Below are 27,672 nucleotides of genomic sequence, written 5' to 3' on the forward strand. Positions count from 1 at the left end.
CATTTCCGAACATAGTTACTTACAAATGTAGTTCCTATCGTTACATCTATCACTGCATTCTTGGGGTCTCTGAGGTTCTGTTATAAATTAACTCCCCTCTGATGCCCCCCAATCCCATTACTTTTCCCCTGTACACCCAGGGTTCTTGTATGAGAGCAATAACAAACCCCCCCATCACTTTGGTAAGGACAGCCGAGGCCTCCTTACTGTGTTGCAGGTTTGTTTTTAGTACTCTCAACATTGCTGTTAAGACCCTTCAGGACCTTGAAGGTGACCATGCCCAGCTTATAGTAGGCTTTAAACATGTTCCCATCTTTCACTTTCACTCGTGGAGTAGGCCAGGATTTGTCCTTCCTCTTCCACTTTTCTGCTCAGGAGGATCCAATTTTCCACTCACAGGGCAGGATTCTGCTTACTGAGGCGTGTCCTAATTGTAGCCTCCGCGTCTTTTTGGCCCGAAATGAAGACTGGGACTCTCAGTCTCTTCGGGAGTTTGTTGGCCTTGACCACGGTCAAGTCCGCCCCCTCCCAAAGATTGTCCAAGTTTCCAATGCTTCCTCTGAGCCATTCTTTTGTTCCTTCATTCGCACAGGTTATCCATAGGACCCCTGCGCCGAATGAAGTTTTTTTGACTTGGAGGTTCTCGAGGCTACCAGAGGGAGTATTGTTCAATTCGCGGACAAGTCCCTCCTGGATCAGGCCTGCTTGACCCTGACTCAGGATGACCTCAGGGTGTCGGATGTCGGTGACCGCCACCCTCAGGCCCCTAGCAGCCTCGCTATAGGTCCCAGTTTCTTTGGAAGCTCTGGGTTTTTTCAGTACCTTCAGTGGGGGAGTTTTTACATCCTCTCTAGATCTCGTTTTGGCCCTTTCCACAGAAGTTACTTTGGTTTTTTTCGTTTTTCTGCGGTCTTTTGTATTACATTGTTTTTCAATCCATGTTCCCGCAGCTATTTTCCTTGCTTTCATCAGTTTGCGCCTTTGCCCTCCGGATGGCCTTCTCTTCTGCAGTTCGACTTTCGTCAATCCTGCAGTTATGCTTTCGGCGAGGCTGGTGTTTCCCGCCGTTTGACTATGACTTTTCTGGTCAGTTTGCATCTCCAGGATAGTCTGATTTTGCGAGGAGTCGCTCGAAGAGTCCTCCTCTATGTTCTGGTAGTTCTTGTTGTATCCATCCAAGTCTCACGAGTATGGGGGAAAGGGTTGTCCACATCCATAGTGCCCCCTGTATGGATGTAAGGCTGGATACTTTGGGAGGTCGCCTGGTATCCCAAAGGCTCTGTTAGTGATACCTGATGAGGCTCAGGTACCATTCATCCTTTGGCACGGGTCGCATAACATCTTGGATTAGGCCTGGGTCCCACTTGGTCTGACTGTAGTGTTACGGCCTCTTCGGCATGGGAGACCCTACCAGCAGCTAAGCTGCCGCCGACGTAGCCCGTAACGCACAGTACGCAAGCCCTTCCACCACGACAAGGTGAAGACTCCTCGGGAGGGATATATTTTTGTTTTAGTGAGAGGTCAAGGAAACTTTTTCATTCATTCATTTACGGGTCCATCCCTTTATTTAATAATAATAATAATGTTTATTTTAGAAAGTGTCAATCATTTTTGTAAAAAATAATTACATGTAATAAAATGACGTCACACACAATTATATTTCAAAACTGATCTTTTAAAAAATACTCAATAGGGTTCGAGATCTATTTACAAAACAATCACAATTATATGTATATCACAGAAGAAAAGAAAATATAGTTATATTAAAATACATTATGTAACTCATCAGAAAATGAGTAAGGCAATAAATACATTTGAAATATCATATAAAAAAGCAGTGATGCCAAAATCTGTTACATTGGAGCTTGAATTTTGACAGAGTAATAATGGTGAATTCGCAAGGTGCATTTGACAATCTAGGAAAGTGAGATATTGGGCTATTATATAAATGATTAGTTTGATGATATGCAACAGCGAAAATTTCAGGGATGCTTTGAGACTCTGAAGCTTATTAGGAACAACATATCTGAACAGTGTACGTTCCCTGAAACCATCTTGAAAAAAGTGCAAAGATCCAAGTATTTACTGTCCAATTCGAGGGTTCTCACCTTTATCTTGACTATCATTTCATTATAAGTCCATTGCTCTCTAGAGATATAAAGTTTATGACCGCAGTGCCTTAGAAAATTATTCTGTGTTACATCGATTCTATCAATATGTACCTGATGGAAGGTGACCAAATAGGAGAAGAGTAATTTGGAAGGAATTTGACTAGAGCAATATACAGTAAGCGGATTGATGATAGAGGCAATTCTATAAAATTACATATGATGAGTCCTTATCAGCTTAGACCTCTAGATACTGGTTCATTAATATGATATTGAAAAGAAATATTGCATTCAAAACCCACTCCAAGGTCAGTGAGACTATCAACTCTGCTTAAATAGGTACTATCAATAGAGTAGTTGGATTGAATTGGGGATTGTTTGCGCGAAAATGTTATAAAATGACACTTGCTGACGTTGAGCGACATTCCATTTTGAGCAGACCATAATGACAAGGTGTCAATGTTAACCTGCAGCTTGTGGCAATATTTGAGAGTGTTATTCGTAGGTACATCTTGAGGTCGTCAGCGAAGAATGATGGTTTACACTATTTTAAGGATTTTGAGAGATCTGGGTGCATAATGGGATCCTTGACGAACCCCTGATAACACAATAACCTTGTCTGAGAAACAATTTTTTATATGTACAAGCTTCGTTCCACCCAACAAATAACTTCTCAATCATTTTATAAGCCAGTCTGGAAAACCAAGGGCCTCTAGTTTTGATAACCAGATTGAGTAATTAACTCTGTCAAAAGCTTTGGAATAATCTGTGTACATATAATCTATTTGATAATGGTTCTCAAAGGTTTGCATAATATGTTGGTATACAAGTAAATAAGTAACTGTTGATCTCTGAGGGACAAAGCCATGCTGGTAATGATCAAATATTCCTTTGCAATGCTGAAGTATGTATGCTATCACAAGTTTTTTTCTCTTCAATATTTTCATCAATGATATAGCTCTTAACTTTCACCACTGTAAATACCTTCTCTTCGCTGATGACCTCAAAATTTATATGCCAATCAACTCCGATATAGACTGTGAAAATCTTCAATCTTATTTGAACACATTCATCATTTGGTCACAAAATAATGGAATGTCACTCAATGTTGACAAGTGTTATTGTATTTCATTTTCTAGGTTCAATAATCCTATTCAATTCGATTATCAAATTGAAAACAGCCTTAAATGGGTTTTTAAAATTCGCGATTTAGGAGTCGTATTTGATCATCAATTAAATTTTACACATCATATCGACTCCATAGTCAGTGAATCTTTTCAATTATTGGGTGTCATTTCTGGAAATACTAAAAACCTTTCTGTTGACTTTTAGAACATTATATCTATCATTGGTATATTCGGTTATTCACTACACCTCACCAGTGTGGTCACCATATTATCGAACTCACATCGATCGAATAGAAAGAGTGCATAGAAAATTTCTGAGGTGTATATCATTTAAAATGAATCTGCGATATGGTGAATACGATTACATGCAAGTTATGTAAAATTTTAACATTACCAGCTTAGAAAGTAGTAGAACAAGATCTGACGATTACTCTCTATAAGATAGGTACTATCAGGAGTGATAGATTGTCCTTCATTGCTCCATTCAATTTATTTTAAAGTTTCAAACAGACCTATTCGAAACTCTGAATTATTCCAAGTTCCCTACAATCGCACAAATTATGGTTCATAGTACTTTGTCACGTTTTGTTAGATTAGGTAGTGAATATTGCAATAGAGGTTTAGAATTTACTGGACAAACATCAAATTCATTCAAAACCAGCTTAAAAAGATTATTATTATAATTGTCCGTCTATTACTGTAGTACTGCCAAATTATTCATTTTTAGTTTACATTTAATATAAGTATGTATCTGTATTATATTTCATATGTAAAAAGGGGAAACCCGTGTATAATAAAATAAATAGGAATCAAAGGCAATACTTATTGGCCGATAGTTCGCAATATAACCCCAACTACCATTCTTTAAAACTTGGACTATATAGCTTGTGAGATAAATTTCAGGGAATTTATTCTGACTGAGTGAATTGTTGAATAAACAGTGAGTTGGTTTACACAAAGTAAAAATGCATTTTTTTTAAGTAGGGGAGCGAGAACATCATCTGGTACATTATCTGGACAGTACAACTAATGGAGAGATACCTCAAAAACATGTCACAAGAAGTGTGCATATAGGAGAAAAAAAGTGTGCATAAAGGAGAAAATGTCACAATATTTAAATTTGAAATCTGCAGTTCCACAAGGCTCCATACTAGATCCAGTACTATTTTCCATATATTCATCCAATCTCTAATCTAGCCTAGAGGATAAATTTTCGTGCTGATGATGCTCAAATTCATTATAGTTTTCTGTTTCATTTAAAAATCAATGCTTGTGCAGTAGTGACCAGTGACTTAAATTTTTTTGTAAATTTAGCAAGAGAGCATTGTCTGATAATGAATGCTACTAAGCCTAGTGTTATTGTATTTGTATAACTGACAAATATAGTTGTCAAAAATGTTCGTCTAGGACTTGTGAATGAAGCTAAAAGTTTAGGACTATTATTAGATGTGGGCTTGAGGTTTAAAAACATATTAACAAGATCGTGCAGAGGCCACATTCAACCCTGAAAATGATATTCGGTAACAGAAAATATTCAATACTAGATTTGAAATACATCTTGTGTGAAACATAAGTTTCGTCGATTTTCAATTATGTAGATTCTGTCTATTGGTCCATTTCGCAGTTCACAATAAACATAAAATGAAATATTCTTTAAAATCATCAGTATTTATAATATTGTCAATCGCCCCTCGAAATAAGACAGGAGAACATAAAACACTTCAGTTTATTCAAATATCAACAATGGAATATTTGCAAGTATTATTAGTTCAGGAAAACAATTATTTTCATGAACCAAACTTTACCCTTTGTTTTCCTTTTAAATTTTATATATTTTTATACAACTACTTTTTTGTATATTTGTATTATATAAGATGAACCCAAATACACTACAATACCTTTAAAGTGTGTATGTACCAACAGGAAGTAATTTTAGTGATTATAGGTTAAATCCCTATAATTGTACCAATAGTTTCAGTGAGATAGATTTTCAACTTCTTGAATAGTAACTATGGGTATATCTATTTTGATGTGTACGTCTGATGTTGAATATAATGATAATAATCACTTTATTATCTGAGCTTAAGTACCTGTTTTATGAAGTTGTCAACCTTAATTGAGAATGAACTGATTTTATTTTATAGGCATATAGCTGAGCACATGGATGTACCCATGGACACAAGCAAAATGACTGAACAGGAATTACAGTTTCATTACTTCAAAATGCACGATGCTGATAACAATAACAAACTGGATGGTTGTGAATTAATCAAATCACTCATACACTGGCATGGTAAGTTATTGGATATCAACAGAATGGGGGATTTTGATTTTTATGAGTATTCTGAATTCACCCACTTTGGTGTTTTCATGCGGAACTGTTTTGTTGAAAATTAGACCATATTGGTTCTCCTGAGAAAGTTGTATATCAGGAGTATGTGGCAAACTAGAGTGACCAATTGTTAAGAACCTCACTTTGACACACATTATACTTTATGAGAACTGTTTCATTTAGAAATGGTGTTCTTGTTGTTTTTCAAAACTATGACCATATATAATCCACTACTATTTAAATCTAATCTTGATTGCTATGAGGATATAAAACAACCAGGAGTCTTTCTTGGAGTGCCTTAAGAATTTTTTGGGGTGCTTGTGAATCTTCAAAGTAAGATACAGTTGTTGGTATTGCTGACCTGATGACCACTGCTTAATTTTTGATACTGAATATTAATATTTAATACACATTTATTGACGTAAGCACTGGTAGGCTAATATTTGAGAACTGCAATATACATGCTTACAGAATGTAAAGTATGCTTAATAATTGTGTATAATCTTGAAAGACCTTTCATTCTTATAAAGAAAGAAGAACATATTAAAAAAATCAATATATTTCAGTACATGACATAAATACAGTTATTAAAATTATACTATCTCGAATTTTAGTTTGTAATACAGGTATTTTTTCAAGTATAACACTTAGTGTACTTGTTTTATATAAAGTATACTTGGCTTTTATTGAGATTTGAAAGTTTAAATATTGACTATAGCATGAAAATATCTAGATGTTTCAGTAACCCAGTTTTCTACAATTTTCTCAAAAAAACTTGAAAATTTCATTTCTTTAATGTTGGTTGGAATTTTTTCACTCAGGATGTCTCATAAGTCATGGCCCAAACTGAAGTAGGTGAAGGAAAAGCTCATTTCTGATAAAAACTTTCATATAACATGGGGTCCGATTCCTTGCTGTTTTTGAAAAAATTTTATTTTTGTGAATGATATGAATGTCTTGTTTTATGTTATAGAAGCATTTGTAAAAATTTCATTATTTTTAGAAAATTTGAGAGCGTATTTTCTTTTTTAATTTCTGTTCTTTAAAAAGTTACAATAGTATGAAATGCATATAAGTCAAAAACAATCAATAAAGATATCCCTTTTGATAAAAGGCACTACATTTGTGTTATTCAAAACAACGACTCATTAACAAAAACCTATCAAGTACGTTTTTTTCAAGTTATGTTGCTAAATAATATTTTTTAAAAAATGAGACGCAAGCTTTCATTTGCAAGCATTGAAAGAAAAGAATAAACTTTAAATTATATAAAACCCATCAATTTATTACATTACACAATTTATATGATATGAAAGCTTGTCACAAGGTTTACCTAATATTTAAAAAACATATTTTTCCTGGAATTTTTAAGTCAAGTTCAAGTTACTTACATATTCTATTGTTTTTCCTATACAGGTAAATCTTGCAACAAGTGACACATAAATTGTGTTATCTAATAAATTCATGAGTTTGATTTGATTTAAAGTTATTTTAAACTTGTAAATAAAAACGGGTACTGTTCAACTATTGATTAATTCTTTGTTTTTTAATAATTGCCGGTTATATTCGTTAATCTTTTAATGTGAGGTTGTTGCTTGGTCAGACCCTACAATATTTTTTCGAGCTCCACCAAACTATTCTTAACCTTTGCCAAATTATACCTCTGTAAAATTGGTATGATGGCCATCTTGTTTTTCACCTTTTGAATTTGCTCCCCATTGCATCCTTTCACTTGATATCCATATCATAGGGGTACTTTGATACAGTACATCATTTTTGGAAGATCACCATATTGGATATAGAGAGACATCATTTTATTTTCTCTATTCTTTTCAGCAAACATTATCATTTGATAATCTTTCTCAAGGAGTACGTGATGTAGATACTTAATCCGCCATCATGGCGATCTGCTATATTTGTTATTGTTCGTATTTTTTAGCAAATTCTTTCACTCGATACCCATGTAATGGGGCATAAAAAACCAGTCTGCCATCTTGGCGGTCCGCCATATTGGACTTAAGAGTGGAGTCATGTTATTGTTTCAGCAAACCCTTTCATTTGATACTCCTATCATGAGGGTTGATTAGAAAAATAGTCCGCCATTTGGATGGACCGCTATGTTGGATTAAGAGTGACGGGTAGTTATTTTTCGTATTATTTTCAGCAAACCCTTTCATTAAATATCCATATCAGAAGAGTGCATTAAAATCTAGTTCCCCATGTTGGGCTGTTCGCCATGTTGGATGTAAACTGGCATCACCTGTCATTCAAACTAAACGTGTATGCAAAATTTCTGCTTCATCGGTTGAGGATAACTGTTTCAAAATTCAGTTGCAAGATTTGATCTGAACTAAAATACACGCAAACATTGCAAGTTAAAAAAAAAGCTTGTAAAATTACATTGGCCAATAATTGCTTGTAAATTATGTAGGTCTCGTGATTATATCTCAGTATATTTGAAGTTGTGTAGGTTTGCTACCTACCTATCTTTTTATGAGTAGTTACGACTGGTGAATATCTGTTACTAACTTGAAATCAAACTGATTGCAAGTTGCTTGCCTGTTTATGAGCAACATACTTTTTTATTCCTATAAAATAAGTATTATTCCCGAACATCAAAACTCCAACACTTTTCTCAACGCACATTTCACCAACCAAGCGTACTAATGTGTATTTCATCTCCTGAAGACACCAACTCGATTGGTGAAACGCACGTCGAGAAATGTTACGGCCTTGGTGTTTGGGAGCGGTACATGTTTTGGATTTATTCTAGCCCAGAGTTTTCAGTTCTAGCTTTCATTGGTCAAAAATAAGTTCATACATTCAAATCTGACTTTCAAAATCAATGGTGACCAACACAACCATTCGACAAGATATTCAGGCAGTCTAAAATTAATGAAAATGAGAACAAATATTTGTTCAAGATTCGATTTATTATACAGGTATCAAGTTTTACAATGAGCTACCAAATACCTTAAAAATTTAATAAATAACAATCCCAAATTAATTTGAAAAATATTTATTTTTCATTTCTTTGATTCAGTTAGTTTTGAAAATGGTGTAATGACCGAAGCTAGTCAACAAATATAGAACTATCATGGAAAATAGTCAAAAATCTGTTTTTGTAGTGTTCCTCAGTTATTTATTTTTCAAGTTTCATTTCTGATTCCTTTTTTTTGTGCTCTGTTCGTACTTAGTTACTCGTATGTTGTATTTAGTTTTTGAATTATTTTTTCCCTGCTATAAACATTGTATGTTTCTTGGGAAAATAAGTCGTTACTCTATTGTTGATTCTTGTTATTAACGATTGCTAGAAAATTAAAAAGATACCAACTAATTAGCTTAGTAGTTCTCTTGTCTTTGAGAAAAACAGTTGAAGGCCATATACCTGGGCAACAGAAAAAAATACCCCAAGTTTATGATGACAACCAAGTATTTTTAAGAAGATTTCATACTTAGTAAATGTCAGATCCTACTTTATATGTGCATACCCAGGGTCATAATTACACGAATTTTATGCAGAACAAAAAATGTAATCAACGAATAGTAGGTAACGATCACTTCCAGCACCAAATTGGCATTGATTCATGAGCTGGATTAAAAAATGGAACAATAATTTACCAGTTAAAAATAGTGGAATAATAATAATAATACTTTATTTCCATAAAGATAATATAAAGTTGGAAACTGTCAACACCTGGCAACATTTTATGTTTAATTTTGCAAAACAATCTGCCAGCTTTGCTAAAAGAACCTTCCATATTCGGTGATGACGCTCCATCACATTTTACCTGCCAAGTACTGCTATTTCTAACAAATATCTATCAAAGATGATTCATAGAAAGGGGTGGAAAAATATCATGGTTATCTTGGTCCATCTTGATTTTTTCTATGGGGGTATTTCATATTTCTTTCACCAAGTGATGAAAGAAAAACGAAGTTAGCTGCCAGTATTTAGATATCTCCAAAGAAACTTCGTTCATTGTTGTAGGCTATTCATTAGACAAAATATTTTTCATAAATTTGTGGCGTACCTACTTACTTAAAAAATGAAATTTTTCGAAAAAAAAAGTTTCAACATCAATTTTATCTACGTCACAACCAAGGCGTGGATTCGAATTCTTGAGATCTGATTGAAAATGTAAGATGTTCTTTAGTAAGCTGAGAGGGTGCCAGTCAATAAATATACTTATATAAATTGACGAGGAATGGGGAACCAAACAAAATAAATGCAGATATATGAATATATAATTAATCAATAAATATATGATAATTTGAAACGAGGTTTGATACGCTCTTAAATATGGCATAAATATTACTGAATTAGTAAACAAGTAACAGGAAACTAAATACACATTAAACACGGAGATTGGTTTCCAGTGAGGCCAACAAATAAGAATTGATAATATGAACATCAAAATTTCATAATAATTATAACTCAATACTCTTAATCAATAGGGATTGTTCAATCAACAGCTGTTGATTAAACCACAAATATATAGGTATACATGAACAAGGGGTGAAATTCCACGAGTCTTCCTGAATTGGTAGACACGACTAGACAATAATTATTTAAGAAAATTGTCCTCAACCACGCTAGTTAGTGGCCTATCTCGCATCGAATTTCCTATAAAATGGACATTGGCTCATAAGGTAGACAGTCGGACAACGACGTAGGCAGTGAACGATCAAGATATAGATGAAGCCAAATTTTCCGGATAAAGTTGAATCGATTGAATTCAACGTCAACTCATCTGAATCTGATCCTTCTTGATCTTTTTCCTTTTTTTAGGCCTGAAACGAGAACATCGTTTCTGCAAATCTACCGCAAATAACTAGAAATTGTAATATTTTGAATTATTTACCGTAGATTCTTTTTAGGCCTTTGAAGTTGAATAGGTACACATCAGACAGCACCGACCTTTTTCTCTGCTTGATGTTCGTTCACTGAAGCCTCCTACAGTTGCTTCAATTGTCGTCTGTCTACCTGCATGCCATTTCAATTGAACTATCGAAATGTATATACAGGTAGTCCCAGTCTCTCATTAATGAACCATTACAAATTTTATCATATATTTTACCTCTTTCATTTTCTATCAAGAGCATGCTATTTTTATTAAATCAAAATTTTAATTATTGATCCAATTAAATATTTCCGGTTATAATTTGCTTTGAGGACATTGCCTTGTCACCTTTAATAATATCTACCAGGCGTAAAAACCTGCAGACCACCGCTAAAGAAACCAAAATATAGCTTTGACAGAAAAATATTATTGGCTAAAATACAAATTGCGTATATAAGGGCTTTAACAAAAACTCAACGAGATTGAAAATAATATAATAATATAAAGTAAAATCTTATTTTAATTAATAAAAAATGTAGTTTTTACCAAAAGAGCTAGATTTATTCACTGAGTTGTCTGGAGGGAGGTACTGTTGTTTAAATTGTTGCCAATTTTGAAAGAACAAGCTGAAAAAAAGTTTAACTTTTGAGGGTTGTCGTTTGTAGAAGGGTGACAGCTGGTTAATAAAGGAATGGGGAAGGAAGGAAGGCCAACAATCCTGCTACTTACTTCAGAAAAAACATCAATAACGTCCTTGGCTCAAATCACAAAAATAAAAACTACTTGAAAACAGTGAGGAATGTTATATGAATTTTTTATCATAAATGACCTCCTATATGCACCTCAGTTTGGACCATGACTTATGAGTCATGACCTGATATATTCCAAAGAATATTAAAGACATAATAATTTTCATGCCATAACCTATATTAAAACTTTCAAATTTTGGTTTATATATAAAACAAGTAGTTGGTTATCTGTTACTATAAGTTGTCTGTTGATTTATATATATTATTTTATAGTCTAGCAATGGTTTTAAGAGTGGAACTCTAACCAACCAGCTACCATCCAAATTGATACGAAGGACAAAACCGTTCTCAAGACCTTTTGACTTCTTCTGTAGATCTGGCTCAGAACAAGTCTCCTTTGAGAGTTGAAAATTTGTACAAGACGATGGGAAGTGTTTTGCCAATACAAAATAAAATCAATATTAGGAAACCTAACTTTAAGTTTTAATAATATTTTTCCTCTAGAGGAAAATAGTGTGTTTATTGAACATCATAGCTACAATATGAATGTGTATGTGAATTTTGTGACCTCTAACTAACGTTGATATGTTGATGCTTTCATTTCATTCATTTTCTATGTTGCTGAATCCAGAGCAGGGTAACAAGGAGAAACCTGGTACTATGGAGGAGAAAGTGTTCAAAGATGAAGAGTTGGTGAACCTGATTGATCCCATTCTCAATGTTGATGACTACAACAAAGATGGTTTCATTGATTATCCTGAATTCATTAGAGCACAGCAGAAAGCAGCCGGACAAGCTAAACCTCAAGCTTAATGTATGTTTTGTTTTGTATTGTTTCATTCATGTGCATGTTTTACATTTCATTTCAATTTCAAACAAGAAGGTGCAATTTTGTTAGAGTAAGGCTTTTGCTGCTATTTTCTCACTTTGGAATAAAAATAATTGATTTATTGGAAATTAACTTTGTATATGTGTTTTTCGCTTCATCGACTAACTCCAGTACAAATTACCTGAAGAAGTCTGAACCTGTCAGATTTGACGTTTTCAAAAATATCTATATTTTCGGTTTTTTTTTTGTTACATAAACTCAAATAACCTCTAATTTATGGAATATTTCTCTGACCTATCTTGTATACAATCCACGTGCTTTTAGAATTACCTCCCAAACACTTTACATTTGAGTGAAGACACCTATCTTCCATCCAACGTCAGATTATCCGATTCACTAGGTCAGAGGCCTTTGTAAAATACAGATAAATTAAAGGTCGATATTAAGACATGTTGATGAATTAACAAATTGGTTAAAGTTGATTTGTTGTTAGTGAAACCTTGTTGACGATCATTGATAAGATATATACAGATGCCCCTCTATGAATTTCTCAAGCAACTTGGGCATGGCAGACAATATAGAAATTTCACAATAGTTTTTTACGTCTCCTCGATCCATTCTTAAATATAGATGTTATCTAACTAACGAGCCATTTTTCAGTAAATATGGATGATAAAGAGAGGTTGAATATTATCTGAAGCGACACAGTTAATGTGACAGAACAACATTTTAGGAAATGAGGTGGAATGAAATAGCAAAAATGATACAAACAAGTGTTCTCTTTCAAGATCTTGTTAACACATTCCTAAGCCATTATGTTCAAACTGATGTGAGACTATGCATCTGCAAAATGAACATTTAGTAAACAAACTTATCCAAACAATGTTTCAACTGTTTGATTGAACAATATTTCATCCATTTGCTTTGAAGCTAAGGATACACATTGACAAATAAACTGTAGAAAAATTACAATTATTACTACACGCTTTTCAACAAAATATTCAAAGAAGCGGGAGTGTGTTCTTCATATGGTGGTATCGAAACATATGAAGTATCTATTTTTGCAAGCTATTTTTCCTCGAACAATTTGAGAATTTTCACCATACTTGTATATTTCCCTCGTTCATACACAGCAAAGGGGATAAGTTGGTTTGTTTCACTCACAGGGTTTTGCAGCTACTTCGTAATCAAGCAGAGTAGCATTATTTTCTTCATTAAAGCTGTGATATCGAAGATATCATTGGGGTTTCAAGGGTAAAATTTTCAGTAAGGTATTTATGAAGTAAATGGTGATGAAGCTGATCAGTTGTTTAAACAACATTGTTTCCTTTTCTTTGTGAATACGAGACAGTGATAAAAAATTTTGAATTTTTGTAAGTTCTAGATTAAGTTCATCTTTGTTTCAAACTTTGCAAATTCTCACTTGTTTTGTTTCAGACATGTTTTTTTTTGGAGATTTTGATTCATGACTATGTAATTGAAGAAATTTTGTTATTAGATTATTTATTTTCTGACTGAAATTTTTAATCTTATAGTTATCCTTATAGCTTCTGACATTTGTTGAATCTAGTTCGAAAAGTCTATAGAGATTCTTTGTGGTTCTCATTTTTTTTTGATGAGGTAGCTTCCCCATTTTGCTAGTGAGCGAGGAAGTAATTTATTTACGAAACTGGATGGAATATTCCTCTGCTCTATGTAACAGACTATTTCTCCTTCAACCACACTTCCAACATTTCGAAATGTGTATTAAAACTCCAAAAAAATCCTACACTTTCTACAGGAGGCAAATGACGTGCTTTCGTTAGCAACTTGAGACTTCCATGTTTTGCTTGGTTTTTGAACTGCTATTAAGAGCATTTCTGTGGTTTTTCATGCTTCACCAATTAATATCATATTCAGTCGTTCCTTAATTCATATTGGGATATGTAAATTGGCCATTGAAAGTATTGAGGTAACAGTAGTATGACAGACTGACGTTTCATTGATAGATCTTGACAAATCTGCAATTTGGTTAGTTTATGACATTTCCTCTTTGTCAGTGTTATTACAAGTCACTGATATTTTATCTCTGAAGACTTAAGACACATCTCCCTGATTGCTTTCTTCTTAAAAATAACTAAATTAGTTTTTGAGTTTATAAATTCTGAAGTGTTAATATTTTGATTTTTTTAAATATCATATCTGGTATCTATATAAAAATTCTGTAATATATAAAAAAATTAAGTAATACAAATTATGCAATCATGAAACAACAAAAATTAATTGGCGTTCTGGAGCGACTTGATTGATTCCAGTGGCGCATTTGCTTTTTCAGCTTCAGGAAAACCCGGGAAAACCTGCGGCACCACATGACCAGATTCAACGCCAGAACCAAAGTGAACAATGACTGCATGAAGATTATAATAGTGGTCTGCTAGATTTCGAATCATGTTTGAAGATCATCAGTGTTATTATTAGATTGACTGGTGCCTCAGCTATACTTGTTTCCTTATAACAGTCAGTTAGTTTGGCGCATATTTGGCAAAACAGTTGATCATCACCCGGTAAAAGTTCTATTTTCAGATGATTTTACAATAAGATTTGCACGGATTAGTTATCAGTCATATTAGGAAACAATAGTTGAAGTTCCAGAAAGTCAAATACGTTTTTGCTACCTCTTGAACATGTACTAGTGAGGATGAGGATTTTTACAGCAAAAGATCTACAAACACAAAACGAGGTAGACTGTACGGAATAATTCATTCCAGAGCGGTCAGAAGTATTAATTCTGCTGTTTTCCTACTCAGGAAGAGAATTCAACAAGAACCCCAAGAATTCGGAACAATCCTCCTGTTGTCCTAACGAGTATCTAGTGGACTTCAAAGACTATAGGAAATTGGTTGATGGTAAAAGTGATACATTCCTACGAAACTGCAGCTGCATGAATAAGTAGGAAACATTCTCGTTCTTGTTAAAACCTTGTTCTTGAAATTCTTCGTGATGAACAACAATGCTATTCATGTAGCAAGTGCTCCCTAAATTTTCTAATGCAATTTTCTTCGCAAGATTTTCAGGACAACTGTCTACTGATTCATAAGGAAGGACATGTTCCACATAATCTGTATCAGAACCATTTCTCAAGTTGCTATTGATCCTTCCAAGTGATGAAGGGTTTCGTAGAAGGATCGACTCAGCTCTTGCTCCATGAAGCTCTTCCACTGAATGGGAATCAAAACCACGAGGACTGCAGCTCATATTTGGGAGACAATGACCTATGTCCATTGACCGCACTGAAAAAGAAGAAGGTGGATCAATCACTTGCGAATTAACCTTGATAGGAGACTGATAATCATACACATATCTTGACTTGTTTTCAAGAGATTTTAGTTCCGTACATTGGCAGGTCGAAATCTTCAGATAATGTGGTTTTTCCGGGTTTTCCTGCAGCTAAAAAGCAAATGCGTCACTGGAATCAATGAATTCGCCCCGGAGCGCCAATTAATGTTTGTTGTTGTTTTATAATTTCATCATTTGTATTTTGGAAGTGTTATCATATAAAAAGTTTCGTACTGAAATAAGGGCAATGCATGATCTCATTAAAATTATGTGAAAGAGGAATAGTTCCAAGTACCTAAGCAGCATTACAACGTTGAATAGTAATACTAATTATTTCTATCAAAAAAGTGGTAGAATGGTAATCTTTTGTTACTTGGCCTAATCTCCTTCATGAACGAATAAAAGAGACTCCAGGCTATAAACACCAAAAGTTGCAACTGCTACTGGATGGAACAGATAGTTGTTACCAAGATTTTGGTATTTTTTTCGTTTTAATTTTTCGCTAGACAATGCTGTAGTTCCAGCAGACTTCGAACTTTTGGCTAGATGGGAAGCTGCGACCGTATCAACGCAAGAAGTCCAATACCACAGCTTTACCATATTTCCATGGCATGAGAGACATACCATCTGGTCGTTTACCATCATCTCGACTGGTACCTAAGGGTTACAGAATTGCAGGAACATCCACTGACACCATAGATAGCCCGTTTCACCCCTGGTGATGTCGAGATGTACGCCCTGCACTTCTCCTGCAACTCAAACCATATGTACCTTTCTCATCAAACCCAAACCCAAATATGAGGCACAAAAATAGATAAACCTATCTTAAGTCCTACTGCTATTCTGAAAAAATCATCATCTAATAGTGTTCCAAAAGATGCAACAGGTAAAGCATTCAACCAAGCACCCGATTCCTTGATCATTGCTGCTTTCAGACTAGACCTATTGTATACACTTGTAGATTTCAGAAGTTTATCATTTATATTGTTCAGAAGAGGTCGGTCGCATGCCCTTAGTATTTTCTTTTCATCTGTAGGAGGAGCAATATTAGTTGCGGCATGCCAAAGTGATTCACCTTTGGCATAAAAAACGTCTTTGATATTGATAAATATAGAAGGAAGGATGGAATCAGTAAGATTATAAACACTATTGACTGACAACAGAAAAGCTGGTGAAGCTAAGGAAGGAGCCGAACGTAGCCCTAGTCTGCCAAGGTTTACAGAAAGCGTTGCTCGGAACCATGAATCATTATTAAAATAATTGTTTGTAACATATTCCGTTGTGTTACAGAGTAAATTATCAAAATTCATCAAGCTCTAACTGTCTTGACCAAGTGAGGAAACATCTGAGGGCGTACATGGGTTTTGGAAGTTCATTCAATCTGGTGATCAGCAATTTGAGTGATTCCTGTTTTTCTCGAAGATGTTTTGAAAGTGAATCTTTAGAAAGAGGAGCACCCAGGAGACTCTATTTAGACTTTTCCAAAATTTTTATACCAGGAGCCAATTTCAAAATGATGGATTCAAAAATATTATTCGGAGCTGAAAGAGTAATTAACTCGCATTTATCAAAATTTAGTTCAAGTCCAAGATATTTTGAATAATCAATGATTTTTTTCTAAATCCTTTAAAACAATGTTTTCATCCAGCGATTGAGCCATCCTCCAAATACCAACAATTAAATTCGGATGATAAACTTCTACTGATATTGAGAGTATTATTCAATTCATTGTTAGTTCTCCTACTTTGTTGAACTGAATTTGTACATAAAAAAAATTCATTTTTTGACATGTTCGTTTCAATTTCCCACCTTGTTCATGCTTTTTTTTCTCTTAATTATAATCAATTAATATTTCAGATGGTAAGGAGGCAGATTCAATGAATGACGAAGAATTGGCCAAATTTGTAGATCCACTTCTGCAAGATATCGACTTAGACCATGATGGATTCATAACTTATATAGAATATAAAAAAACCCAAGAAGTGAGATAAAATGCAAAAATTCATGCCATACAAATATCTCTTGTAGTTCAGGTTCTTTGTCCACTATGAAATATTATTTTAATTTGCTCAAGAGATAATTGTTCGTGCAATGCATTCCAAGGTTGTTCCTTCCATCCATGTCTGTTAAATTATTGTTACTTTATGTTTGAATTTTGTTTATTCTGATTTTTTGTACGTATTAAATGTGATAGAAAAATTTATACAAATAATTTGAAATACAAACATTTTCGAAGAAGCTGTTTCATTCAAGCAAAATAAATGAAAGTGAGGGATTATTATCACTTATTTATTAAAAAATGAATTATGAATTTTCAATGTTATGTTACGTTTTTACCCGTGTGTTCATTAATAATTGACTACACTGAATAATGAAACTTAATTGTATTTCACTTGAAATACAGCAAACACTTCAACTATTATTTTAATGTCTATTGCCTTTTACTAGATTACTTCGCATACCGCACTGTTACGTCACCTCACCTCACCTGTGTACTTGACTGTCTGAATACCCTTGCAGCCAGCGTTTAAATATCGCAACTTCAAGAGGAAGGTTGAATCTTGATTGCTTGTTATGGAATATTTCATTCATCAGTATCGGTTGAGAATGAAGCAATACAACAAAAATTACAATTCTGTATTGCAATAAATTTATTGATGTAGCCTTTTCTATGTGGTAGGAGATTATCGTGAGAAATGACACTATGTCTTTTACCAAATTTTATTTGTAACTATCGTTAATGCAGTTTTGTCCTATATGGACATTTTCAAACTAATACAATAAAAGTTTTATTGTATTAGAAACCTAGGAAGTTTAATTTTTCATTCTGTATTGCATTTGAGGGAGTTTAAAAATGCTCATAAGTAGACTTTTTTTTAAAAAATCACCTTGTATAGAATCCACTGTGTAATAATGATGATAAATGCAGTTCAGAAGTATCAACTGTAGGTTTTGCTCAGAAATCTTAAAAAACCTATCTGGGTCTATTGAAAAATGAAAAAATATTGAAGAAAATGTATTCTGTTCTGAAACTATGATTGCTTCACCACTAAAATCAAATATCTTATACTGTTGAAAAATATTAGGTACATGAATATAGTATGACAGATGGATAAATAATCGAAAGCTATCTTTAAATTGAAAGGGGTATATTTTCAGAAGAGATTATTTTTTGGGAAAAAAGCTTTTGGCTTTCACTTTTCCATCTTTATGGAAAAAATTGTAGGAAATTTCCAAGGGGTAAGAAAAAAACAACTTAGTTCAAAATGAACTCTTCACAAAGATGGATATATCATGTATAAAAGTTACTTTCAGATTCAAACTAGAAAACAAAGACCTCCTGAAAACCATATTTTGATATTAGAAGAGTTTTTCAATGTAGATCACTTTAGTTAGAGTGATTATCGGTGGTCACTAAACAAATTTGAATTTGAAGATAAACCAAATATCATTTAAAGTAATTGAAACATTTGATTTAATATAATTCTTTTTAAATATATTTTCGAGAATCTTCGAAAATGAATCTATTCTGCATTGTTCCTCTCTTCGAATTTGTTTCCAAACGCTAATTAGGGACTACACAATATTCAGTTCGGGTAGATACCAAAATTAACCCAATAGTATTGTTCTTTAATTCGACAAGAATCTATTTTCAATTTCATATGTGAATTTTTTTTAATGGAGATGCACAAGAACTGCACGAAAATTCTCGAAATGCTTTTCAAAGAAGAGAGAAGTCTCCAACTTTCCTCTTATCAAAAGAACAGTTCTCTTCTGAATAGAACCTTCAGGATATGATGGGTAAATCCATATATGTGAGAAATAACCAAAAGTAAAAGGAAAAACAACTCGTGATTTTCTGGTACCTATATAGAAAGAATAATCAGTGATTTTTTATCAAATGCTGCTCAATGGTATTCTTGGATATCCAACCTTTTGAGTTAGTGAAAAGTTAAAAATATTTGAGCATAGATGATGTGAGCAATAACCATGACAAACATCAATGCAAACAAATGAAATTTGTAAAACTAATTTACTCTGTAGTTTTAGAAATACAACTTCACCTGGTTTTGAATAATAATAAAATATGTGTACATATTTCATTATCATGAAAAGTCTTTGTCCAAGTTTCCACAAATCAAGCTGAGAACATTGTCCATATGCCTATCGATACACAAACCCTCATAAGTGTACTGATTTGGACTTTGAATGACATCATCTCTGAACACTTGATAATTAACACAGAAATATCTTGTGCAAGCATTTTGATACCTCCCTTTGTCAATCAGCTCTTTTATATAATTGATATCATTTGTCTGTAATCCATCACATTGTAATTTTTGTATTAAGTTTTCTTTATCCCAATGTTTAAAGGGACATCCATGATACTGTCCAGGTGATGGAGAATATTTTTGAATATTCTCGCAAGTAAATGGTCTGTACTGAATTCTTCCTCCAACCATTCCATACTGGTGTTTGAAAAGATAGGAATATTTGCGCTGATATAAGTCCAGTGACATACTTTGAGTGAATTCGTTTTTCCAAAACTGCATTGCATTCTCATAAGATAGTCCTGTACACTTCAAAAATATTCCATATTGCATTTTGCTATCATATTTGAGGTGGTGATCATTTCGTAAAGCAAGGTGGATAGTCTTCATGCATAATGGATAATGGTTGTTAGCAACTTCATCTATATTTTCCAAGTTAATATCATCAATAGAGTATAGTTGGTACTCCTTTGGGATAAAAGGTGATATATTTTGCAACAAAAATTTTATATGGTCATCTTTTGCAATTACTGAAAACATTTTGTTGATCCACTGTAGGTGAATGGAGATCTGGGTCCGTAATCTATCAACTATGCAGTAAATGATATCGGTCTCTGGAAAATATGCAATACCTTTGAGTAGAAATATCTTTTTCAAAGCTACTAGTTGTGCAATTTCAGTAAAATATGTTTTGAAGTAAGAAATACTTTCAAATTTAGCTTCTGTGAAATTTCTGTCCCTCAACAACTTATCTTTCAGAGATTCTTTTTCCTCTGACGATACAGGTAAATATACAAAGTCATTTTCCACTAGGAACTTTTGCAAATCACTTTGATCCATTCGTCTATATATCAATATGAACCATTGTAGCTCCCATATGATGAAACAGTGCCGAAGTTTATGTGTTCGACAATAACCTGAAACAAAGATAGGAAAATTAATCATAAGCAAATGTGAATGAATATAAAACTACTACAGCTCTACTAAAGTGAAGTTGCCACACAGAAAAAACATCAATAACGTCCTTGGCTCAAATCACAAAAATAAAAACTACTTGAAAACAGTGAGGAATGTTATATGAATTTTTTATCATAAATGACCTCCTATATGCACCTCAGTTTGGACCATGACTTATGAGTCATGACCTGATATATTCCAAAGAATATTAAAGACATAATAATTTTCATGCCATAACCTATATTAAAACTTTCAAATTTTGGTTTATATATAAAACAAGTAGTTGGTTATCTGTTACTATAAGTTGTCTGTTGATTTATATATATTATTTTATAGTCTAGCAATGGTTTTAAGAGTGGAACTCTAACCAACCAGCTACCATCCAAATTGATACGAAGGACAAAACCGTTCTCAAGACCTTTTGACTTCTTCTGTAGATCTGGCTCAGAACAAGTCTCCTTTGAGAGTTGAAAATTTGTACAAGACGATGGGAAGTGTTTTGCCAATACAAAATAAAATCAATATTAGGAAACCTAACTTTAAGTTTTAATAATATTTTTCCTCTAGAGGAAAATAGTGTGTTTATTGAACATCATAGCTACAATATGAATGTGTATGTGAATTTTGTGACCTCTAACTAACGTTGATATGTTGATGCTTTCATTTCATTCATTTTCTATGTTGCTGAATCCAGAGCAGGGTAACAAGGAGAAACCTGGTACTATGGAGGAGAAAGTGTTCAAAGATGAAGAGTTGGTGAACCTGATTGATCCCATTCTCAATGTTGATGACTACAACAAAGATGGTTTCATTGATTATCCTGAATTCATTAGAGCACAGCAGAAAGCAGCCGGACAAGCTAAACCTCAAGCTTAATGTATGTTTTGTTTTGTATTGTTTCATTCATGTGCATGTTTTACATTTCATTTCAATTTCAAACAAGAAGGTGCAATTTTGTTAGAGTAAGGCTTTTGCTGCTATTTTCTCACTTTGGAATAAAAATAATTGATTTATTGGAAATTAACTTTGTATATGTGTTTTTCGCTTCATCGACTAACTCCAGTACAAATTACCTGAAGAAGTCTGAACCTGTCAGATTTGACGTTTTCAAAAATATCTATATTTTCGGTTTTTTTTTTGTTACATAAACTCAAATAACCTCTAATTTATGGAATATTTCTCTGACCTATCTTGTATACAATCCACGTGCTTTTAGAATTACCTCCCAAACACTTTACATTTGAGTGAAGACACCTATCTTCCATCCAACGTCAGATTATCCGATTCACTAGGTCAGAGGCCTTTGTAAAATACAGATAAATTAAAGGTCGATATTAAGACATGTTGATGAATTAACAAATTGGTTAAAGTTGATTTGTTGTTAGTGAAACCTTGTTGACGATCATTGATAAGATATATACAGATGCCCCTCTATGAATTTCTCAAGCAACTTGGGCATGGCAGACAATATAGAAATTTCACAATAGTTTTTTACGTCTCCTCGATCCATTCTTAAATATAGATGTTATCTAACTAACGAGCCATTTTTCAGTAAATATGGATGATAAAGAGAGGTTGAATATTATCTGAAGCGACACAGTTAATGTGACAGAACAACATTTTAGGAAATGAGGTGGAATGAAATAGCAAAAATGATACAAACAAGTGTTCTCTTTCAAGATCTTGTTAACACATTCCTAAGCCATTATGTTCAAACTGATGTGAGACTATGCATCTGCAAAATGAACATTTAGTAAACAAACTTATCCAAACAATGTTTCAACTGTTTGATTGAACAATATTTCATCCATTTGCTTTGAAGCTAAGGATACACATTGACAAATAAACTGTAGAAAAATTACAATTATTACTACACGCTTTTCAACAAAATATTCAAAGAAGCGGGAGTGTGTTCTTCATATGGTGGTATCGAAACATATGAAGTATCTATTTTTGCAAGCTATTTTTCCTCGAACAATTTGAGAATTTTCACCATACTTGTATATTTCCCTCGTTCATACACAGCAAAGGGGATAAGTTGGTTTGTTTCACTCACAGGGTTTTGCAGCTACTTCGTAATCAAGCAGAGTAGCATTATTTTCTTCATTAAAGCTGTGATATCGAAGATATCATTGGGGTTTCAAGGGTAAAATTTTCAGTAAGGTATTTATGAAGTAAATGGTGATGAAGCTGATCAGTTGTTTAAACAACATTGTTTCCTTTTCTTTGTGAATACGAGACAGTGATAAAAAATTTTGAATTTTTGTAAGTTCTAGATTAAGTTCATCTTTGTTTCAAACTTTGCAAATTCTCACTTGTTTTGTTTCAGACATGTTTTTTTTTGGAGATTTTGATTCATGACTATGTAATTGAAGAAATTTTGTTATTAGATTATTTATTTTCTGACTGAAATTTTTAATCTTATAGTTATCCTTATAGCTTCTGACATTTGTTGAATCTAGTTCGAAAAGTCTATAGAGATTCTTTGTGGTTCTCATTTTTTTTTGATGAGGTAGCTTCCCCATTTTGCTAGTGAGCGAGGAAGTAATTTATTTACGAAACTGGATGGAATATTCCTCTGCTCTATGTAACAGACTATTTCTCCTTCAACCACACTTCCAACATTTCGAAATGTGTATTAAAACTCCAAAAAAATCCTACACTTTCTACAGGAGGCAAATGACGTGCTTTCGTTAGCAACTTGAGACTTCCATGTTTTGCTTGGTTTTTGAACTGCTATTAAGAGCATTTCTGTGGTTTTTCATGCTTCACCAATTAATATCATATTCAGTCGTTCCTTAATTCATATTGGGATATGTAAATTGGCCATTGAAAGTATTGAGGTAACAGTAGTATGACAGACTGACGTTTCATTGATAGATCTTGACAAATCTGCAATTTGGTTAGTTTATGACATTTCCTCTTTGTCAGTGTTATTACAAGTCACTGATATTTTATCTCTGAAGACTTAAGACACATCTCCCTGATTGCTTTCTTCTTAAAAATAACTAAATTAGTTTTTGAGTTTATAAATTCTGAAGTGTTAATATTTTGATTTTTTTAAATATCATATCTGGTATCTATATAAAAATTCTGTAATATATAAAAAAATTAAGTAATACAAATTATGCAATCATGAAACAACAAAAATTAATTGGCGTTCTGGAGCGACTTGATTGATTCCAGTGGCGCATTTGCTTTTTCAGCTTCAGGAAAACCCGGGAAAACCTGCGGCACCACATGACCAGATTCAACGCCAGAACCAAAGTGAACAATGACTGCATGAAGATTATAATAGTGGTCTGCTAGATTTCGAATCATGTTTGAAGATCATCAGTGTTATTATTAGATTGACTGGTGCCTCAGCTATACTTGTTTCCTTATAACAGTCAGTTAGTTTGGCGCATATTTGGCAAAACAGTTGATCATCACCCGGTAAAAGTTCTATTTTCAGATGATTTTACAATAAGATTTGCACGGATTAGTTATCAGTCATATTAGGAAACAATAGTTGAAGTTCCAGAAAGTCAAATACGTTTTTGCTACCTCTTGAACATGTACTAGTGAGGATGAGGATTTTTACAGCAAAAGATCTACAAACACAAAACGAGGTAGACTGTACGGAATAATTCATTCCAGAGCGGTCAGAAGTATTAATTCTGCTGTTTTCCTACTCAGGAAGAGAATTCAACAAGAACCCCAAGAATTCGGAACAATCCTCCTGTTGTCCTAACGAGTATCTAGTGGACTTCAAAGACTATAGGAAATTGGTTGATGGTAAAAGTGATACATTCCTACGAAACTGCAGCTGCATGAATAAGTAGGAAACATTCTCGTTCTTGTTAAAACCTTGTTCTTGAAATTCTTCGTGATGAACAACAATGCTATTCATGTAGCAAGTGCTCCCTAAATTTTCTAATGCAATTTTCTTCGCAAGATTTTCAGGACAACTGTCTACTGATTCATAAGGAAGGACATGTTCCACATAATCTGTATCAGAACCATTTCTCAAGTTGCTATTGATCCTTCCAAGTGATGAAGGGTTTCGTAGAAGGATCGACTCAGCTCTTGCTCCATGAAGCTCTTCCACTGAATGGGAATCAAAACCACGAGGACTGCAGCTCATATTTGGGAGACAATGACCTATGTCCATTGACCGCACTGAAAAAGAAGAAGGTGGATCAATCACTTGCGAATTAACCTTGATAGGAGACTGATAATCATACACATATCTTGACTTGTTTTCAAGAGATTTTAGTTCCGTACATTGGCAGGTCGAAATCTTCAGATAATGTGGTTTTTCCGGGTTTTCCTGCAGCTAAAAAGCAAATGCGTCACTGGAATCAATGAATTCGCCCCGGAGCGCCAATTAATGTTTGTTGTTGTTTTATAATTTCATCATTTGTATTTTGGAAGTGTTATCATATAAAAAGTTTCGTACTGAAATAAGGGCAATGCATGATCTCATTAAAATTATGTGAAAGAGGAATAGTTCCAAGTACCTAAGCAGCATTACAACGTTGAATAGTAATACTAATTATTTCTATCAAAAAAGTGGTAGAATGGTAATCTTTTGTTACTTGGCCTAATCTCCTTCATGAACGAATAAAAGAGACTCCAGGCTATAAACACCAAAAGTTGCAACTGCTACTGGATGGAACAGATAGTTGTTACCAAGATTTTGGTATTTTTTTCGTTTTAATTTTTCGCTAGACAATGCTGTAGTTCCAGCAGACTTCGAACTTTTGGCTAGATGGGAAGCTGCGACCGTATCAACGCAAGAAGTCCAATACCACAGCTTTACCATATTTCCATGGCATGAGAGACATACCATCTGGTCGTTTACCATCATCTCGACTGGTACCTAAGGGTTACAGAATTGCAGGAACATCCACTGACACCATAGATAGCCCGTTTCACCCCTGGTGATGTCGAGATGTACGCCCTGCACTTCTCCTGCAACTCAAACCATATGTACCTTTCTCATCAAACCCAAACCCAAATATGAGGCACAAAAATAGATAAACCTATCTTAAGTCCTACTGCTATTCTGAAAAAATCATCATCTAATAGTGTTCCAAAAGATGCAACAGGTAAAGCATTCAACCAAGCACCCGATTCCTTGATCATTGCTGCTTTCAGACTAGACCTATTGTATACACTTGTAGATTTCAGAAGTTTATCATTTATATTGTTCAGAAGAGGTCGGTCGCATGCCCTTAGTATTTTCTTTTCATCTGTAGGAGGAGCAATATTAGTTGCGGCATGCCAAAGTGATTCACCTTTGGCATAAAAAACGTCTTTGATATTGATAAATATAGAAGGAAGGATGGAATCAGTAAGATTATAAACACTATTGACTGACAACAGAAAAGCTGGTGAAGCTAAGGAAGGAGCCGAACGTAGCCCTAGTCTGCCAAGGTTTACAGAAAGCGTTGCTCGGAACCATGAATCATTATTAAAATAATTGTTTGTAACATATTCCGTTGTGTTACAGAGTAAATTATCAAAATTCATCAAGCTCTAACTGTCTTGACCAAGTGAGGAAACATCTGAGGGCGTACATGGGTTTTGGAAGTTCATTCAATCTGGTGATCAGCAATTTGAGTGATTCCTGTTTTTCTCGAAGATGTTTTGAAAGTGAATCTTTAGAAAGAGGAGCACCCAGGAGACTCTATTTAGACTTTTCCAAAATTTTTATACCAGGAGCCAATTTCAAAATGATGGATTCAAAAATATTATTCGGAGCTGAAAGAGTAATTAACTCGCATTTATCAAAATTTAGTTCAAGTCCAAGATATTTTGAATAATCAATGATTTTTTTCTAAATCCTTTAAAACAATGTTTTCATCCAGCGATTGAGCCATCCTCCAAATACCAACAATTAAATTCGGATGATAAACTTCTACTGATATTGAGAGTATTATTCAATTCATTGTTAGTTCTCCTACTTTGTTGAACTGAATTTGTACATAAAAAAAATTCATTTTTTGACATGTTCGTTTCAATTTCCCACCTTGTTCATGCTTTTTTTTCTCTTAATTATAATCAATTAATATTTCAGATGGTAAGGAGGCAGATTCAATGAATGACGAAGAATTGGCCAAATTTGTAGATCCACTTCTGCAAGATATCGACTTAGACCATGATGGATTCATAACTTATATAGAATATAAAAAAACCCAAGAAGTGAGATAAAATGCAAAAATTCATGCCATACAAATATCTCTTGTAGTTCAGGTTCTTTGTCCACTATGAAATATTATTTTAATTTGCTCAAGAGATAATTGTTCGTGCAATGCATTCCAAGGTTGTTCCTTCCATCCATGTCTGTTAAATTATTGTTACTTTATGTTTGAATTTTGTTTATTCTGATTTTTTGTACGTATTAAATGTGATAGAAAAATTTATACAAATAATTTGAAATACAAACATTTTCGAAGAAGCTGTTTCATTCAAGCAAAATAAATGAAAGTGAGGGATTATTATCACTTATTTATTAAAAAATGAATTATGAATTTTCAATGTTATGTTACGTTTTTACCCGTGTGTTCATTAATAATTGACTACACTGAATAATGAAACTTAATTGTATTTCACTTGAAATACAGCAAACACTTCAACTATTATTTTAATGTCTATTGCCTTTTACTAGATTACTTCGCATACCGCACTGTTACGTCACCTCACCTCACCTGTGTACTTGACTGTCTGAATACCCTTGCAGCCAGCGTTTAAATATCGCAACTTCAAGAGGAAGGTTGAATCTTGATTGCTTGTTATGGAATATTTCATTCATCAGTATCGGTTGAGAATGAAGCAATACAACAAAAATTACAATTCTGTATTGCAATAAATTTATTGATGTAGCCTTTTCTATGTGGTAGGAGATTATCGTGAGAAATGACACTATGTCTTTTACCAAATTTTATTTGTAACTATCGTTAATGCAGTTTTGTCCTATATGGACATTTTCAAACTAATACAATAAAAGTTTTATTGTATTAGAAACCTAGGAAGTTTAATTTTTCATTCTGTATTGCATTTGAGGGAGTTTAAAAATGCTCATAAGTAGACTTTTTTTTAAAAAATCACCTTGTATAGAATCCACTGTGTAATAATGATGATAAATGCAGTTCA

General features: G+C 33.6%; 3 protein-coding genes across 4 annotated transcripts in view; 2 read left to right on the top strand and 1 right to left on the bottom strand.

The window, feature by feature from the left end:
• Window positions 1-17,542, top strand: part of LOC111506229 (uncharacterized) — a 29,688-nt gene extending 12,146 nt beyond the window's left edge. The window contains exons 3-5 of one of the 2 annotated variants that reach the window (XM_023161242.2): window positions 5,380-5,528; window positions 11,792-11,974; window positions 17,162-17,309. In XM_023161242.2, the coding sequence (XP_023017010.2) occupies window positions 5,380-5,528; window positions 11,792-11,973 (331 nt within the window). In that variant the 3' untranslated portion in view covers window position 11,974; window positions 17,162-17,309. Of the gene's footprint in view, window positions 1-5,379; window positions 5,529-11,791; window positions 11,975-17,161 lie in introns of both variants that reach the window. The other variant, XM_023161243.2, reaches the window with a different exon arrangement.
• Window positions 17,543-19,410: 1,868 nt separating this feature from the next.
• Window positions 19,411-20,415, bottom strand: LOC141483308 (DNA primase large subunit-like). The gene has a single exon (XM_074177810.1). The coding sequence runs from the start codon at window positions 20,413-20,415 to the stop codon at window positions 19,411-19,413; it is 1,005 nt and encodes a 334-aa protein (XP_074033911.1).
• Window positions 20,416-20,875: 460 nt separating this feature from the next.
• On the top strand, window positions 20,876-26,977 carry LOC141483348 (multiple coagulation factor deficiency protein 2 homolog). The gene is made up of 2 exons (XM_074177869.1): window positions 20,876-21,409; window positions 26,597-26,977. The coding sequence occupies exon 1, from the start codon at window positions 21,181-21,183 to the stop codon at window positions 21,406-21,408; it is 228 nt and encodes a 75-aa protein (XP_074033970.1). The 5' UTR covers window positions 20,876-21,180; the 3' UTR covers window position 21,409; window positions 26,597-26,977.
• The last annotated feature ends 695 nt before the right edge of the window (window positions 26,978-27,672 follow it).

Source organism: Leptinotarsa decemlineata, unplaced genomic scaffold (genome assembly GCF_025532065.1).
Source record: "Leptinotarsa decemlineata unplaced genomic scaffold, Ldec_3_MD MMD2_tig00003308_RagTag_RagTag, whole genome shotgun sequence".
NCBI lineage: Eukaryota > Metazoa > Arthropoda > Insecta > Coleoptera > Chrysomelidae > Leptinotarsa > Leptinotarsa decemlineata.